General features: G+C 45.9%; 1 protein-coding gene across 1 annotated transcript in view; it reads left to right on the forward strand.

Annotated features, from left to right (window-relative positions):
• LOC138676431 (putative leucine-rich repeat-containing protein DDB_G0290503) overlaps positions 1-20,019 on the forward strand; it is a 176,563-nt gene that overhangs the window by 114,583 nt on the left and 41,961 nt on the right. The window contains exons 18-21 of the mRNA XM_069765720.1: positions 10,048-10,097; positions 13,916-14,003; positions 14,545-14,586; positions 15,406-15,537. Of these exons, the coding sequence (XP_069621821.1) occupies positions 10,048-10,097; positions 13,916-14,003; positions 14,545-14,586; positions 15,406-15,537 (312 nt within the window). The remainder of the gene's footprint in view (positions 1-10,047; positions 10,098-13,915; positions 14,004-14,544; positions 14,587-15,405; positions 15,538-20,019) is intronic.

Raw genomic sequence — 20,019 nt, forward strand, 5'->3', positions numbered from 1 at the left:
ATTCCTTCTAACAAATATCGCGACGGGAATTTTTACATTTATTAGGGAGGGAGGGAGGGGCACTTTTCTTTCTTGCTGCGCACTGACTGACTGGATTGCGCAGAAGAAGGGCCTTATATACCTCTGATTTTCCCGCTCTTTTCAGTCCTGAGCCAATCAAATCAGCGTTTTTTCCCGCTCAAACCAACTGCCCATTCTTCTCGCATTTTCTCCTGGCAGTTGCTGGTGACCTGTAAAGGACTTCAAAGCTCGGTAAGTACCATTCACATCATAGCCCTAATAGAGAAGAGGGGGGAGTGGGAGAGACCAATAGGGAGGAACAATGGGGGGGGAAAACATAGTACCAGAAATAGACAGTAATGAATGGGCCTGTGCCCCCGTGTGTCCCCCTAGCTAAGCGCTTTGGGGGGCCTTTTCATTCACCACATAGTCCATGTACGCAGGACATGATCTCACTGAAAGAAATGTCAAGTGAAGTGAATAATTGGTTGTTACAAAGGCACTTGTCAATGGGAGGGATACATTTGGCAAAAAGAGAATAGTAAGATTTTAGAAATAAATATGTTGGAAGTAGGAAAAAAAGCATATCATAGGGATAGATCTGCTATTGAGCCAAATTGTGAGGCTATACGACTGGGTCAGAACACCAGTAAATAGCTCTAATTGTTGGGTCGATCTCCCAAAAGTGGACCAAAGAAGGACAACTGGTGAACTGGCGACAGAATCTTTGCCACCCAGGACTTATTGATGCACATGGAGATTGAAGGCTAGCCTTTCTTCTCCAATCTCACAGAAGAGCAGCCTGTTGTCGCAGGTCTCGACCTACTATCTGATGAGTCCACCGTAGAGATGACGTCACAGCACCGGAGAGATAAGACACAATACACCAGGGCTGTATCTGAAATATCTCTAGTTTTATTAAGCTTACACACACTTTTTATGCTTTCTTGTGTCGGAGGCGGATTCTTCATATATGGGCTAAGTGTCGGAGTGTATTACTCCCTTCTCCCTATGTTTTCGAAAACATATTTTTACACAGTACATTATTCGTTATTTTACCAAGGACATTCCCTGCTACAATTATTTCTTAGCAATCAGCAAATAACAGCACAATGAAGAATAGTGAATAACAACTTGTTTTTCTGACCTTTGGTAACACACAAAATGGAGGCAAGCAAGATAAAATGGATCTTGCTATAACAAATTCCCCCATTTTATTCACTATTCTTAATAAACTGTACTGGCCGTAGGATTTGTTAGTATATATCATCGTCAGCTGCGTGAGTGCAGAATTTCCCAGTACATACAGGGATACACTTAAAAACTATTTTGAACACTATATATGCAATAAGGACAATCGCAACAATATGCAATAAGCTTTGTAAAATCCCAGCTACCAAGCCCCTGATCCCCTTAAACCAATTGGCTGGGTTTAGGAAAGAGAAAGTATCTGACCACCAGCTGTCCTTAAGGTACCGTCACACTAGACGATATCGCTAGCGATCCGTGACGTTGCAGCGTCCTGGCTAGCGATATCGTCCAGTGTGACAGGCAGCAGCGATCAGGCCCCTGCAGTGATGTCGCTGGTCGGGGAAGAAAGGCCAGAACTTTGTTTCGTCGCTGGATCTCCCGCTGACATCGCTGAATCGGCGTGTGTGGCGCCGATTCAGCGATGTCTTCGCTGGTAACCAGGGTAAACATTGGGTTACTAAGCGCAGGGCCGCGCTTAGTAACCCGATGTTTACCCTGGTTACCATCGTTAAAGTAAAAAAAACAAACACTACATACTTACCTACCGCTGTCTGTCCCCGGCGCTGTGCTTCTCTGCTCTGGCTGTGAGCGCAGCGGCCGGAAAGCACAGCGGTGACGTCACCGCTCTGCTTTCCGGCTGCCCGGCGCTCACAGCCAGAGCAGAGAAGCACAGCGCCGGGGACATACAGTGGTAGGTAAGTATGTAGTGGTTGTTTTTTTTACTTTAACGATGGTAACCAGGGTAAACATCGGGTTACTAAGCGCGGCCCTGCGCTTAGTAACCCGATGTTTACCCTGGTTACCGGCATCGTTGGTCGCTGGAAAGCTGTCTGTGTGACAGCTCTCCAGCGACCAAACAGCGACGCTGCAGCGATCCGGATCGTTGTCGGTATCGCTGCAGCGTCGCTTAGTGTGACGGTACCTTTAGTGCGATCATTATCTTTGTCATATTGGTCTCTGAGTCTTTGAATGTCTTCTAACTTTAGGCAAACAGTTCCTCAGGTGACACAGGGATAGCCAGGAAGGGGATACTTGTGGCTGACATCGGTGAATGCGTACAGATCCAACAGTCTGATAAGGGCTGGGAATTTCTCAACAAGTCATCTATCAGTTTTCTTTTCAAAAAACCTGATCTGCACATCCAAACATAGACACAGTGTGAACAGGTGCTGAACCCAGAGTCGCCAACTCGTATATATTAAAGTAAATAGGGCAGCACACTGCAGCGCCAAAACATGCAAACTTGAAAACACAAAATTTGAACTGCATTACTGCACTGAAAATATGAAAAATGAGAGCTTTTAGCGCATAAAAATGGCCAATTTTATGTGTACCTCGTAGCCACGATAAGGCATCTCTCTTATACGAGGCCCTACGCTTGACCTACCTCTCTGAGAATAAACGTCTCCATCTGAATGGGTACATGTGAAACCTCTCCTTGGACTCAAATTCTCTCTCACTGTGGAGGGGTATTGGACCTATTATAATTAAAACACCTGAAGCTAGGAGGCGGGGAGTGCACGATCAGAAGGCTAGAGAATACATTTCAAAAAACCTGATCTGCACATCCAAACATAGACACAGTGTGAACAGGTGCTGAACCCAGAGTCGCCAACTCGTATATATTAAAGTAAATAGGGCAGCACACTGCAGCGCCAAAACATGCAAACTTGAAAACACAAAATTTGAACTGCATTACTGCACTGAAAATATGAAAAATGAGAGCTTTTAGCGCATAAAAATGGCCAATTTTATGTGTACCTCGTAGCCACGATAAGGCATCTCTCTTATACGAGGCCCTACGCTTGACCTACCTCTCTGAGAATAAACGTCTCCATCTGAATGGGTACATGTGAAACCTCTCCTTGGACTCAAATTCTCTCTCACTGTGGAGGGGTATTAGACCTGTTATAATTAAAACACCTGAAGCTAGGAGGCGGGGAGTGCACGATCAGAAGGCTAGAGAATACATTTCAAAAAACCTGATCTGCACATCCAAACATAGACACAGTGTGAACAGGTGCTGAACCCAGAGTCGCCAACTCGTATATATTAAAGTAAATAGGGCAGCACACTGCAGCGCCAAAACATGCAAACTTGAAAACACAAAATTTGAACTGCATTACTGCACTGAAAATATGAAAAATGAGAGCTTTTAGCGCATAAAAATGGCCAATTTTATGTGTACCTCGTAGCCACGATAAGGCATCTCTCTTATACGAGGCCCTACGCTTGACCTACCTCTCTGAGAATAAACGTCTCCATCTGAATGGAGAATAAACGTCTCCATCTATCAGTTTTCTGTGATGTTGCACAAACTTATTGTTCAAGGATGTTGGAGAATTCAGACTGTCCCATGCGATTACGCATAATATCATGGAATTCGAAACCAGTCAAAACATTGTTTCTTTTATCTGCTATCGGTTCTTTAACTCGCTTGCAGTGTGATGCGTGGATCCAACTAGGTTTTCCTTCTAGCATAACAGCTGTGGCTGTGCTCAGGAGCACTTGGTATGGTCCGTCAAATCTTGGTTCCAGGCTCTTCTGGACGTGCCGCTTTATCACTACCCAGTCTCCTGGCTCCAAGAGGTGGTGTCCAGGAACCTTGTCTGGGTCTGGAAGAGAACTAAAGACAGTTAAATGCACTTTAGCAAGGTGTCCATGTAAGGCCTGCACACAGCTAGTCAAGTCCTGGTACTTGAGCTGCAACTGTTGTGGAAAGAAACATCCAAGATTGGGGCCCCTGCCAAACAGAATCTCATATGGTGACAGTCCTGTCTTCCTGTTTGGGGTATATCTTACTGAAAACAAAGCCAGAGGAAGGCATTCTGTCCATGTTTTACCAGTCTCTGCCATTGCCTTCTGGATTTTAAGCTTAAAGGGACACTGTCACCTGAATTTGGAGGGAACAATCTTCAGCCATGGAGGCGGGGTTTTCAGGTGTTTGATTCACCCTTTCCTTACCCGCTGGCTGCAATATTGGATTGAAGTTCATTCTCTGTCCTCCATAGTACACGCCTGCGCAAGGCAATCTTGCCTTGTGCAGGCATGTACTACGGAGGACAGAGAATGAACTTCAATCCAATATTGCAGCCAGCATGCAGCCAGCGGGTAAGGAAAGGGTGAATCAAACACCCCAAAACCCCGCCTCCATGGCTGAAGATTGTTCCCTCCAAATTCAGGTGACAGTGTCCCTTTAAGAGTTCCATTTAGTCTCTCCACTTTTCCACTGCTCTGTGGATGGTATGGAGTATGCAATGCTTGACTTACCCCCAGTGCTGCCATTACCTCTGACATGATCTCTCCAGTAAAATGGGAACTTCGATCACTTTCAATGACTTCAGGAACTCCATACCTGCATATGATCTCAGCCATCAGTTTCTTCGCCGTTGTCTTAGACTATGTTCACATTTGTGTTGTTGGGCGCAGCGTCGGCGACGCAACCAACAACGCATGTACACAATGCAGCGTTTTGCGACGCATGTGTTGTCATAAGATCCTACAGATCAGGAATTTCTTCACAGGGAAAACGCTACAAGTAGCGTCCTCTGCGCCCTGTCTTGTGCGTCTATATGACGCATGCGTCGTAAAACACAGTACAACGCATACCGGCGCATGTCCATGCGCCCCCATGTTAAAGATAGGGGCGCATGACGCATGCGTCGGTATGCATCGCCGACGCTGCATCCAACAACGCAAATGTGAACGTAGCCTAAGCCGTAGCTTTGGCAACTGGGTAGGCTTCTGGCCAACCTGAAAATAAATCAATGCAGACCAACACACACTCATACGTCCCTACCCTAGGAAACTGAATATAATCAATCTGCTGTCTCTGGAATGGGTAAAGGGGTCGGGGAGTGTGTTTGGATGGAGTTTTCACTGCCCTACCCTGATTATGTGTGGCACATATCATGCAGCTCTGTACCTGCCTTTCTGCGCAGGTGGAAAACCCAGGGGCAATCCATTGTTTCTGTAGGGTGTCACACATGGCTGTCTTCGAGTGGTGCACATTCCCGTGCAGAACCTGTGCCATTGTTGGGTACAGTACCTGTGGTAGTAGACCTTTTCACCCCTCCCCCATAGTCCAGTGATGGTATCAGAGCAAGCTCCTTTCTTTTGCCACCTATCTTTCTCCTCCTTACTTGCCTGTTCTTGTAACCGGGCTAAGATGTCTTTTGACACAAGTGGAGATGGTGGGGTGTCCAGGTGATGTACTTTAGAGGCTACAGGAGTGCTTGCTGCTTTCTTGGCAGCCTGGTCTGTCAGTGCGTTACCCTTTGTCTATCCATCAGTGCCTTTGGTATGTGCCTTTACCTTTATGATACCTGCTTGGGTGGGAAGCTGTAGTGCATTCATAAGTTGCTGGACTGCCTCAGCATGTTTAATGGGGTGGCCATTTGCTGTCAGGAAAGCTCTGGCTCTCCAGATAAGCCCATAATCGTGTGCAATGCCAAAGGCATACCTGGAATCAGTGTAGATATTTACAGTTTTACCTTCTGCTAGTTTGCACGCTTCTGTGATCGCCTTGAGCTCTGCTTCTTGTGCAGACATATGAGCTGGCATTGACTCTGCCTTGATTACCTCATGTTCTGAGACCACAGCATATCCGGTACAGAAGCGTCCTTGGTCATCTTGGTGATGGGATCCATCTACAAAAAGCTCAAAATGAGCATTAGGTATGGGCACACTAGAGACAGTAGGGAGACCAGCCGCTTCCTGAGACATCAATTCTAGACAATCATGTGGTTTGGAAACCTGATCTTGTTCCTCTGGATCCATTCTAGAAAGAAAAAGAGTGTCCTTTTCCATGTCACCTACCCCTCCCCCATTTGGATCCATAGGAACTGGGAGAAGAGTAGCGGGGTTTAGGACAGTGCACCTTTTCAAAGTCACATTAGTGGGCATGAGAATAGCACACTGAAGTCGCAGCTGTCTAGCCATGGACAGGTGGCTAGGTTGTACATGGTTAAGGATACTATGTACATCATGTGGGGTATGGACCGTCAGTGGGTGATCCAAAACAATCTCTGAAGACTTGTGTAGCAACAGCTGGACAGACAACACAGCCCGAACACAAGAGGGACTTTCTCTTGCCACTGTATCCAGGCGGCCGCTGTAATAAGCAACAGGTCTCTGTTTGTCTCCATGAAGCTGAGTCAGCACACCCGTAGCATGCCCTGCATTTTCATGAAGAAAGAGGTTAAAGGGAAGGGCATAATTGGGGATGCCCAAAGCTGGAGAGGAAACAATGCATAATTTCAGAGAGTAAAAACAGTCAAGTGCCTCTGGTGTAAGGCAGAAGGGGACAGGTTGCATACAGTCATATAGAGGTTGCATTAAGATGGAGGCAGAATGAATCCATGGATGACAGTAGGAAGTTAGTCCTAGAAACACACGGAGGCCCTGCAAATTCCGTGGGGGCTGCATGTCCATGATAGCCTGTTTTCGCTCAGGGGTGAGGTGCTTTTTCCCTGGGGAGAGACAATGTCCTAGAAACACAGCAGTACTTAAGCAAAACTGTAATTTTTGTTTGGATACCTTGCACCCCTGTTCATAAAGAAAAAAAGAGTAAAGAGATCGTAGCCATTTTACAAAGAGAACGAGAAGGAGCACACAGCAATAGGTCATCAACATACTGAATGAGAACTACTCCTTTAACATGCCAGCCTTGTAGGACTTGTGCCATGCACTGTGAGAAGATAGTAGGAGAATTCTGGGCTCCTTGTGGTAGGACAGTCCAACTATACTGCTTATTGCGGAAGGTAAAAGCAAAAAGATGCTGACAATCTGGGTGCAATGGAACACTGAAAAAGGCATTTGCTAAGTCAATCACTGAAAAACAAATACTGTTAACAGGTATGTGTGCCAACAAGGTGTGTGGGTTAGGAACCAAGGGAGCAAGCATTTCTGTTGCGGCATTGATTGCTCTACGGTCATGGACCATTCTATAATTCACCGGCTCCCCAGGCCTAACCTTCTTCTTTACTGGATACAGGGGAGTGTTGCAAACGGACTGTGTAGGCACAAAAACCCCTGATTCCAGCAATTTTTGTAACTGTGCGTCTATTGCAGCCTCCTGAGCAGCACTCAAAGGGTACTGACGCAATAGGGGCGGTGCTGCCCCTGGTTTCAATTTGACTATTATGGGAGGAACTTTGAGTTTTCCCACAAATGGAGAGGGGAATGGGTTCTGTCTGTCCCAAAGTCTGGGTCGGTGCATTAAAAGGTGTGGCCATGACAAAGTCGGTGGTGTCACTGAAGGGTAATGGACAGTCTGAAAGCGTGATAACTGAGTTGTCAGCTCCCGTGTCAACCTGAAAATCTGCTGTAGTTCCTCCTGGCAGGCTCACCTGTACTGTACTGTACAGTCGGGGGTGGGAGGTAGAGTGACTAGAGGACACAGTTGCAGGCTGCCAGTTACCTATTCGTCGGTCTGGGGGGTAGCAGGGGTGGAAATCTTATCTGGGTATGGATTTGTGCGACAATCTTTCCTAAAATGTCCTGGTTTCTTACATCCATAACACAATCTAGGACCCGTAGTGGGTCCTCCATGTCCTCCACTTCTCCGTGAGGGTCCACTCCTCTGAAAGTGAACCTTAGTCTTTTGCTTCTGCGAGTCCAAACTGACTCCATGTGCAATCTTAGCAAGATCGCCTGGGGGGCAGGATCTCCAATCTGGTCTACTTGCCATCACCTTCTCTCTCACATACTTATCAATCCCTTGCATATATGCATGACTTAACAAACGTGTCGCAGTTCTATCATCTTCACCATAACCCATATCAGACCATCGTTGTTGCAACCTGTAGAAATAATCAATGGGGAGCTCCTTCAAGTCCTGTACACAGTCTTCTAAATGCACCGATACTTCCTCCTGTCTAATTCTTACAGGCTTTTTCTAGTGCCTCAAAAAAGTCAGACCCTGACCTGGCATTGTTAGGTTCTCCGCCTTGGGGACCGTTTCCCCCTGGGTACATTTTAAAAGTCTCAGCTGTCAGTCGGGTAGAAGGTGCTTCCCCCAGGGCTGAACGCACTAACTGTTGCATGTCCTGTCTGGTTGCCTGGTAAGTGTGCTGTATCACCCCACACTGCCTGGCAAAAGTCATAGGTCGTTGGTTAATGTCTGGCAGCTGTGCAGTCAAATACATCTGTTCTGTGGGAGACCATGCCTGATACCTACTAGCAACATGGTAACTCGGAGGTCCACTATCAGCTGCGCTGTCCTCTACTTTGGATCGTGTACCACTTGAGACTACTGTCTGTTTCATGGGAAACAGGTTGGGAATACTTGGACACAACGTGTGGGAACTGCTTGGCCGGGGACTGCCGCAACTTACACAATAATCAGCGGTTGGTGGGTTCTGTTGACCACAATGTGGGCAAATCCATTGTTCTGGTCCTGCCTGGTTTTCTGTGGGGGCATAACTGGGGGGCACTGGTGGGGGTGGAGCACATGGAGGTAAACTGGGAACGATAGCAGCTTTACAGTTCCCATCTAGACATCGGTATACAAAATTTTTCCACTCCCTGCTCTTCATACTGTCGGGAAGCGTCTGCCCACATTCTAGCTTGCCTCAAGAGTTTCTTATCTTTAAGCCACCCTGTGTGGGTTTTCATGAAGTCATACCATTTACCTGAATCTAATTCCCCTGAGGGGTGGAAGCCTCCTGCCTTCAAGAGCACACTAACCTGCTTCTGGGATTCTTTCCCTTCTTTTCTCTGGACTAATTCTCTAGCACTATGGAACTCTGTACTCTCTTGGTTCCCCATTCTATTGCTAGTATACGTGCAGGCTGAAAACTTATCAGACAAACCTTTCCTCCTCACCTAGAGTAGGCTATGTCCTCCTGCGTTAGTCCTAAACTACAGGTTTACTGTGCTCACAGGTTACTATATTAGCTTGCTTCCAAGATTGATAACACGTATATGAACACACAAACAACAAACACTCCACAAGCACACCACACAAAGATCATGGGGTCAATCATTTTAGTCTAACAGTGGAGTCATTAGTAACCACACAATGAGGGTCAATATCTAGGTTCAAGGGTACCTGAGCCGGGGAAGCCCGTGATTTTACCTGATCCTGGTCGACTAGAAGGGGAAAACCCGTCCACAAGTGGAATGACGTAGGCAGAATATAATCAGTATTCTTACCCCAGCGCTGTGTGATACCACTAGTCCCGCGAAGTCCCCTGGTCCATTACTGGAGTCGGCCGGGTCTCAGATGAAGCACTCAGTTCCCTGTTCGGGCAACGCCAGAATTGTCGTCGCAGGTCTCAACCTACTCTCTGATGAGTCCACCGTAGAGATGATGTCACGGCACCGGAGAGATAAGACACAATACACCAGGGCTGTATCTGAAATATCTCTAGTTTTATTAAGCTTACACACACTTTTTATGCATTCTTGTGTCGGAGGCGGATTCTCCATATATGGGCTAAGCATCGGAGTGTATTACTCCCTTCTCCCTATGGTTTCGAAAACATATTTTTACACAGTACATTATTCGTTATTTTACCAAGGACATTCCCTGCTACAATTAGTTCTTAGCAATCAGCAAATAACAGCACAATGAAGAATAGTGAATAACAACTTGTTTTTCTGACCTTTGGTAACACACAAAATGGAGGCAAGCAAGATAAAATGGATCCTGCTATAACACAGCCACAGAATAAATTACCTAAAATGTTTTGCCATATTCAAAACCCAATATAATGCAATTATCTGATGCTGATTTAAATAAGGCAGCTAATGCATTTATGATATACTGTATGTATGTTGTTTGTTTTTCAGGACTGTCTTGGTAATGCGGAAATCCAGAGCTCTATGACCCTATCACAAAGGTTGGTTTCCTGGTACAGTCCATTTCTAAAACTGGAAAATGTTTGAATCTGTTGATCCTGACTGCTAATTCAGGTGACTAAAAATGAAAGTTCTCTGAGCTGGTGATAAAAGAGAGGATGACTGTGAGCAGTATTACTCCAGCTTAATAATTACCGTATATACTCGAGTATAAGCCGACCCGAATATAAGCCGACCCCCCTAATTTTGCCACAAAAAACTGGGAAAACTTATTGACTCGAGTATAAGCCTAGGGTGGAAAATGCAGTAGCTACCGGTGAATTTCAAAAATAAAAATAGATGCTCCATACCGTTCATTATAGCCCCATAGATGCTCCATATAAAGCTGTGCCATATATAATGCTCTGCACCGTTCAGTATGGCCCCATAGATGCTCCACATAAAGCTGTGCCATATATAATGCTCTGCACCGTTCAGTATGGCCCCATAGATGCTCCATATAAAGCTGTGCCATATATAATGCTCTGCACCGTTCAGTATGGCTCCATAGATGCTCCATAGAAAGCTGTGCCATATATAATGCTCTGCACCGTTCAGTATGGCCCCATAGATGCTCCATATAAAGCTGTGCCATATAGAATGCTCTGCACTGTTGATTATTGCCCCATAGATGCTCCATAGAAAGCTGTGCCATATATAATGCTCTGCACCGTTCAGTATGGCCCCATAGATGCTCCATATAAAGCTGTGCCATATAGAATGCTCTGCACCGTTCAGTATGGCCCCATAGATGCTCCATATAAAGCTGTGCCATATATAATGCTCTGCACCGTTCAGTATTGCCCCATAGATGCTCCATATAAAGCTGTGCCATATAGAATGCTCTGCACTGTTGATTATTGCCCCATAGATGCTCCATAGAAAGCTGTGCCATATATAATGCTCTGCACCGTTCAGTATGGCCCCATAGATGCTCCATATAAAGCTGTGCCATATAGAATGCTCTGCACTGTTGATTATTGCCCCATAGATGCTCCATATAAAGCTGTGCCCCATATATAATGCTCTGCACCGTTCAGTATGGCCCCATAGATGCTCCACATAAAGCTGTGCCATATATAATGCTCTGCACCGTTCAGTATGGCCCCATAGATGCTCCATAGAAAGCTGTGCCATATATATATAATGCTCTGCACCGTTCAGTATTGCCCCATAGATGCTCCATATAAAGCTGTGCCATATAGAATGCTCTGCACTGTTGATTATTGCCCCATAGATGCTCCATATAAAGCAGTGCCATATAGAATGCTCTGCACCGTTCAGTATGGCCCCATAGATGCTCCATATAAAGCTGTGCCATATAGAATGCTCTACACCATTCAGTATGGCCCCATAGATGCTCCACATAAAGCTGCCCCATATATAATGCTCTGCACCGTTCAGTATGGCCCCATAGATGCTCCACATAAAGCTGCCCCATATAGAATGCTCTGCACCGTTCAATATGGCCCCATAGATGCTCCATAGAAAGCTGTGCCATATATAATGCTCTGCACCGTTCATTATGGCCCCATAGATGCTTCACATAAAACTGTGCCGTATAAAATGCTCTGCACCGTTCAGTATGGCCCCATGAATGCTCCATATAAAGCTGTGCCATATAGAATGCTCTGCACCGTTCAGTATGGCCCCATAGATGCTCCATATAAATCTGTGCAATATAGAATGCTGCTGCTGCTGCAATAAAAAAAAAATGACACACTCACCTCTCTTGCTTGCAGCTCCTCAGCATCCCGTCTCGGCATCTCTCCGCACTGACTGTTCAGGCAGAGGGCGGCATGCACACTAGTATGTCATCGCGCCCTCTGACCTGAACAGTCAGAGCAAGAGGACGCGGAAGACGGAGCGGCGCCCGGTGTGTGGAACGTGGACAGGTAACTATGACATCCTTACCTGCTCCCTGCGTCCCTGGCTCCTTATCCCGGATAGCTGGTCTCCGGGTGCCGCACCCTCTTCCTCTGTCAGCGGTCACCGTTACCGCTCATTAGAGGAATGAATATGCGGCTCCACCCCTATGGGAGTGGAGTCCATATTCATAACTTTAATGAGCGGTCCCACGTGACCGCTGAACAGGGGAAGAGCTGCGGCACCGAAGACCGTGGGACGGGCAGGGGGAGCGCCAGGAGCGCCGGGACTAGGTGAGTATGCGAAAGTCCTCTCTCCCCCTCACCCGCCGACCCCACCGCCGATCATGACTTGAGTATAAGCCGAGAGGGGCACTTTCAGCCCAAAAATTTAGGCTGAAAATCTCGGCTTATACTAGAGTATATACGGTAATAGAGTTTCAAGTGCATGGGCGAGAATAAGAATCTTTGCATATTGCCTAATACATGCATAAGTTACACTATATACTTAAGAGCACAGTTGATATTTAAAGAGGTTTTCCACTCCTTTTTCAAAAATAGCCATAGGAAAGGTATAATTGTAAACGAAAAAATAAAGACCTCTTATCCCATTACTCATAATTTACCTTCTTGTGGACCATCACATTGTATAGAGATGGGGCCCCCCGAATACCAGGTGATTGTCTCGTTGTCATGTGCATGACAGCGCTGCAAACACTGCTTCTGACCAGCGGTAAAATCATCATTGTCGATCAGACGGCCGTGGTTCCTATGCTGTCAAACGACAGTGTGAGTCCGCAGCTGTGATCGGAGGTATAAAGTTACCTTCAGTCATTGGTGTTGGGTGATGGGAGTAGAGCAGCGAGAGCAGGAGCGGCTGAAAATAAATAATTAAAGGAAAAAAAAACGCCATGGGTTCCCCTGTACTTTTGATAACTAGCCAGGCAAAACTCACAGCTAGGGGCTGCAGCCCTCAGCTGTCAGCTTCAGCAAGGCTGGTTATCAAGAATAGATGGGTCTCCACTCTGATTTTTTCAATTATTTAAATAAATAATTTTAAAAAACAGCGTGGGGTCCCCCCAATTTTTGACAACCAGCCAAGCTAAAGCAGACAGCTAAGGACTGGTATTCTCAGGCTGGTAAGGGGCCATGGATATTGGCCCCCCCAGCCTAAAAACAGCAGCCCGCAGCCCCCCAGAAAAGTTGCATCTATTAGATGCGCCAATTCTGGCGCTTTGCCTTGCTCTTCCCACTTGCCCTGTAGCAGTGGCAAGTGGGGCTGATGTCACCTTTGTATTGTCGGGTGACAGCAAGACCACGGCTTTGTAAATAAAGACACAGCAAGCATAAAGTCCTTTATTTGAAATAAAACCATCGGGAACTGTTCAAATTTACAGTTGCTCCATCTTCTGGCTGCAGCAGGGTACTGCACATCTGCCTCCTATTCACATCTATAGGGGGCAGATGTGCAGTATCCAGCCGTGGCCACTATCAGAAGAAGGAGCAACTCCGCAAATGAGCAGTTCAGGCCGCCACCGAGAGCATCTGATCAGCAGAGGTGCTGGATGTGGAACCATGACCGATCAGACATTGATGACCTATCCTATGGATAGGTCATCAATGATAAAGTAGTGGACAACCTCTAAGATTTTCAAGCTCTCTGCTTGTAGTCACTCGATAGTGCTATGTACAGTGCATTTCCAGTACAATTTTAAGATTTGACAACAAGCAGAGATCTAAAAAAAACTGTGAGGAACTGCTGGGAAATTGTATACATTTTCAGATAACAAGCGAACAAAAATAATTTGTAATCTGTAACCAGAATATTGTTATTTTTAGAGTATTTGAAATCAGAAAAAAAATCATTGTAACTAAATAACAATTGGGTTCCAACATGGATGGATTTTTTTTTCTTCCTATGTCGTAATCTTCAATATCATTTTGCATGATTTCAGATCTGAACTATACAATTTACAGCAGCAGCTGGAAAAGGAAAAAGAAGCGAAGAAGCAGAAAGATGAACTTTTATTTAATCTAAATGAGGTGAGAAATGGTAAATCCGGCAATGGGTTTAAAACCATTTGTGTGCTCGGACCCTACCAGTATTTACAGTATTTCTTAAAGGGGGTGCCCAGCAGTTACATATTGATGTTAATCAAGTGAATGGGAGATAAAGTGCAGTACTCACCAGTGTCCACAAAGCTATATACAGAGCTGTGTACATCACCCATATACATCCTCTGAGTGAAGAAATTCAGATGATTGGTATGTGTGCCGGTGTTGGATCCCCACCAATCGGATATTAATGACCCATTCGGATGGGTCATCAATATGTCAGTACAAGACAATCCCTTTAATTATTTAGAGGGTAATAATAGGATAGGTTCTGCATGTAGTACACAATTCTCTACCTCACTTCCTAGAAATATGATGCCCATTTGTGAAGTTGTATAGCATCTTGATAAAGCCTCCATGTTGCAAAGCTGGATAAAGGGATGTTTTGAATTACATAATGCCTTTATCTCCTTTTTGTTGCACATAATACTGTCTTATTATATCGAACTTTGTTCCTTCTCTAAAATAGGAACTGGATGAGCTAAAGCGTAAGAAATCTGGAGAATTCAAGGTGAGCATCAAATAATATATTTGTGTTGCGTCCTGTCGTGAAAATGGAATAGCAAAAGTCACTTTCCGGCAGCACAATTTCGAAGGGGCTCTCCAGGATTTCTCCAACATTGAGGATGTATAAAAACAGATAACTAGATGAGCTCACCATTGTTGGTATCCACCATTGCATAGGTTTGAGCAAGTAAATCCATTCTAAAGACAAAAAGCCGGCATCTCCAATAAAACCTTGGCAGCTTTATTACACTTTCATTAAAATCAGGTCCCAAACAAGACAGTGTCCTGGTGTTGACGCGTTTCAACTTAATTTCTCCTACATTGATGATTTATCCCTGGGATAAATCATCAATGTCAGATTCTGGGGGTTTAATACCTGGGTACCACCTTCAAACTGTAACGTGCTGCAGGATATGTTAGCGCTATATAAAAATAAAGATTATTATTATTCAATCAGCTGTTATAAGCTCTGCTGGTGGTTGGAAGTTAACAGGGAACAGAGCCATAAAGCACAGTGCCACCATTAACTGCATAGTGGCCATTCTTGGGTACTGCAGGTAAGCTCCTATTCACTTTAGTCTGAGCTGCAGCACCTAAGAACAGCCATTACACAGTAAATGGAGCTGTGCTGTCCTGGTTCCATGCACTGTTTACATCTGGCCTGCGCCAGAGCTGATATCAGTTGATTGGTGGGGATATTGGATGTCGGACCCCTGAATCTGATATTGATGGATAGAGCGTCAATATAGAAAGTCTGGAAAATCCCTATGAATGTTACTGTTTGGTCCTTCAGTGGTATGTGATGTGGATGTTTCTTAATCAGGTTTCCTTAGAGGAAGTGGACTCTGAATTAATGCTGGTCCGGGAAGAACTTCAGAAGGTCTGGGACATGTTAAAAACAAAAGACACAGAACTAGAAGAGCAGTACCATGAACTGGAATCTGCGCGAGACCAGGTTTGTAATGAGCACGCATGTTATATTCATTCACTGACCACAACGTTCTAGATGTGCCCTGACGTACTGATGAACCAGGAAGGCGCCCCCTAGTTGTTGGTGAGACTCAAATCTTGAGGCACTTTTCATACACATAAGTGTTATGATAGGCAATTCAGTAACACAATGTACATAACGATCAGAGCACATACAGTGATCTGACAATAACCCAAAATAATAGAACGAGCTCTGAGACGTGGAAACTCTGTAGACCGCAATTCCTGATCCTCTCCAAACACAACTAGAGGCAGCTGTGGATTGCGCCTAAGGCTCCCTATGCAACTCGGCACAGCCTGAGAAACTAACTAGCCTGAAGATAGAAAAATAAGCCTACCTTGCCTCAGAGAAATACCCCAAAGGAAAAGGCAGCCCCCCACATATAATGACTGTGAGTAAGATGAAAAGACAAACGTAGGGATGAAATAGATTCAGCAAAGTGAGGCCCGATATTCTAGACAGAACGAGGATAGGAAAGATAACTTTGCGGTCTACACAAAACCCTAAAGAAAACCACGCAAAGGGGGCAAAAAGACCCTCCGTACCGAACTAACGGCACGGAGGTACACCCTTTGCGTCCCAGAGCTTCCAGCAAAACAAATAGACAAGCTGGACAGAAAAAATAGCAACAAATAGCAAAGAAGCACTTAGCTATGCAGAGCAGCAGGCCACAGGAATGATCCAGAGAAACACAAGTCCAACACTGGAACATTGACAGGAAGCATGGATCAAAGCATCAGGTGGAGTTAAGTAGAGAAGCAGCTAACGACCTCACCAGATCACCTGAGGGAGGAAACTCAGAAGCCGCAGTACCACCTTCCTCCACAAACGGAAGCTCCCAGAGAGAACCAGCCGAAGTACCACTTGTGACCACAGGAGTGAACTCTACCACAGAATTCACAACAGTACCCCCCCCTTGAGGAGGGGTCACCGAACCCTCACCAGAGCCCCCAGGCCGACCAGGACGAGCCACATGAAAGGCACGAACAAGATCGGGAGCATGGACATCAGAGGCAAAAACCCAGGAATTATCTTCCTGAGCATAACCCTTCCATTTAACCAGATACTGGAGTTTCCGTCTTGAAACACGAGAATCCAAAATCTTCTCCACAATATACTCCAATTCTCCCTCCACCAAAACCGGGGCAGGAGGCTCAACAGATGGGACCATAGGTGCCACGTATCTCCGCAACAATGACCTATGGAATACGTTATGTATGGAAAAAGAATCTGGAAGGGTCAGACGAAAAGACACAGGATTAAGAACCTCAGAAATCCTATACAGACCAATAAAACGAGGTTTAAACTTAGGAGAGGAAACCTTCATAGGAATATGACGAGAAGATAACCAAACCAGATCCCCAACACGAAGTCGGGGACCCACACGGCGTCTGCGATTAGCGAAAAGTTGAGCCTTCTCCTGGGACAAGGTCAAATTGTCCACTACCTGAGTCCAAATCTGCTGCAACCTGTCCACCACAGTATCCACACCAGGACAGTCCGAAGACTTAACCTGTCCTGAAGAGAAACGAGGATGGAACCCAGAATTGCAGAAAAACGGCGAAACCAAGGTAGCCGAGCTGGCCCGATTATTAAGGGCGAACTCAGCCAAAGGCAAAAAGGACACCCAGTCATCCTGATCAGCAGAAACAAAGCATCTCAGATATGTTTCCAAGGTCTGATTGGTTCGTTTGGTCTGGCCATTAGTCTGAGGATGGAAAGCCGAGGAAAAAGACAAGTCAATGCCCATCCTACCACAAAAGGCTCGCCAAAACCTCGAAACAAACTGGGAACCTCTGTCAGAAACAATATTCTCTGGAATGCCATGCAAACGAACCACATGCTGGAAGAACAAAGGCACCAAATCAGAAGAGGAAGGCAATTTAGACAAGGGTACCAGATGGACCATCTTAGAAAAGCGATCACAGACCACCCAAATGACTGACATCTTTTGAGAAACGGGAAGGTCAGAAATAAAATCCATAGAGATATGTGTCCAAGGCCTCTTCGGGACCGGCAAGGGCAAAAGCAACCCACTGGCACGAGAACAGCAGGGCATAGCCCGAGCACAAATCCCACAGGACTGCACAAAAGTACGCACATCCCGCGACAGAGAGGGCCACCAAAAGGATCTAGCCACCAACTCTCTGGTACCAAAGATTCCAGGATGACCAGCCAACACCGAACAATGAAGTTCAGAGATAACTCTATTCGTCCACCTATCAGGGACAAACAGTTTCTCCGCTGGGCAACGATCAGGTTTATTAGCCTGAAATTTTTGCAGCACCCGCCGCAAATCAGGGGAGATGGCAGACACAATTACTCCTTCCTTGAGGATACCCGCCGGCCCAGATAAACCCGGAGAGTCGGGCACAAAACTCCTAGACAGAGCATCCGCCTTCACATTTTTAGAGCCCGGAAGGTACGAAATCACAAAGTCAAAACGGGCAAAAAACAACGACCAACGAGCTTGTCTAGGATTCAAGCGCTTGGCAGACTCGAGATAAGTCAAGTTCTTATGATCAGTCAATACCACCACGCGATGCTTAGCTCCTTCAAGCCAATGACGCCACTCCTCGAATGCCCACTTCATGGCCAGCAACTCTCGGTTGCCCACATCATAATTTCGCTCAGCAGGCGAAAACTTCCTGGAAAAGAAAGCGCATGGTTTCATCACTGAGCAACCAGAACCTCTCTGTGACAAAACAGCCCCTGCTCCAATCTCAGAAGCATCAACCTCGACCTGGAACGGAAGAGAAACATCTGGTTGACACAACACAGGGGCAGAAGAAAAACGACGCTTCAACTCTTGAAAAGCTTCCACAGCAGCAGAAGACCAATTGACCAAATCAGCACCCTTCTTGGTCAAATCGGTCAATGGTTTGGCAACACTAGAAAAATTGCAGATGAAGCGACGATAAAAATTAGCAAAGCCCAGGAACTTTTGCAGACTTTTCAGAGATGTCGGCTGAGTCCAATCATGGATGGCTTGGACCTTAACCGGATCCATCTCGATAGTAGAAGGGGAAAAGATGAACCCCAAAAATGAAACCTTCTGCACACCAAAGAGACACTTTGATCCCTTCACAAACAAAGAATTAGCACGCAGGACCTGAAAAACCGTTCTGACCTGCTTCACATGAGACTCCCAATCATCCGAGAAGATCAAAATGTCATCCAAGTACACAATCAGGAATTTATCCAGGTACTCACGGAAGATGTCATGCATAAAGGATTGAAACACTGATGGAGCATTGGCAAGTCCGAACGGCATCACTAGATACTCAAAATGACCCTCGGGCGTATTAAATGCAGTTTTCCATTCATCGCCTTGCCTGATTCTCACCAGATTATACGCACCACGAAGATCTATCTTAGTGAACCAACTAGCCCCCTTAATCCGAGCAAACAAATCAGATAACAATGGCAAGGGGTACTGAAATTTAACAGTGATCTTATTAAGAAGGCGGTAATCTATACACGGTCTCAGCGAACCATCCTTCTTGGCCACAAAAAAGAACCCTGCTCCCAATGGCGATGACGACGGGCGAATATGCCCCTTCTCCAGGGATTCCTTCACATACCTGCGCATAGCGTTGTGCTCAGGCACGGATAAATTAAACAGTCGACCTTTTGGGAATTTACTACCAGGAATCAAATTGATAGCACAATCACAATCCCTATGCGGAGGCAGGGCATCGGACTTGGGCTCATCAAATACATCCCGGTAATCAGACAAGAACTCTGGAACCTCAGAAGGGGTGGATGACGAAATTGACAGAAATGGAACATCACCATGTACCCCCTGACAACCCCAGCTGGACACCAACATGGAATTCCAATCCAATACTGGATTATGGGCTTGTAGCCATGGCAACCCCAACACGACCACATCATGCAGATTATGCAACACCAGAAAGCGAATAACCTCCTGATGTGCAGGAGCCATGCACATGGTCAGCTGGGTCCAGTATTGAGGCTTATTCTTGGCCAAAGGTGTAGCATCAATTCCTCTCAATGGAATAGGACACTGCAAGGGCTCCAATAAAAACCCACAACGTTTAGCATAATCCAAGTCCATCAAATTCAGGGCAGCGCCTGAATCCACAAACGCCATGACAGAATACGACGACAAGGAGCATATCAAGGTAACGGACAGAAGAAATTTTGACTGTACAGTACCAATGGTGGCAGACCTAGCGAACCGCTTAGTGCGCTTAGGACAATCAGAGATAGCATGAGTGGAATCACCACAGTAGAAACACAGCCCATTCAGACGTCTGTGTTCTTGCCGTTCAACTCTGGTCATAGTCCTATCGCACTGCATAGGCTCAGGTTTAATCTCAGGTAATACCGCCAAATGGTACACAGATTTACGCTCACGCAAGCGTCGACCGATCTGAATGGCCAAAGACAGACTCATTCAAACCAGCGGGCATAGGAAAT

This window comes from Ranitomeya imitator, chromosome 4 (genome assembly GCF_032444005.1).
Source record: "Ranitomeya imitator isolate aRanImi1 chromosome 4, aRanImi1.pri, whole genome shotgun sequence".
Lineage (NCBI taxonomy): Eukaryota > Metazoa > Chordata > Amphibia > Anura > Dendrobatidae > Ranitomeya > Ranitomeya imitator.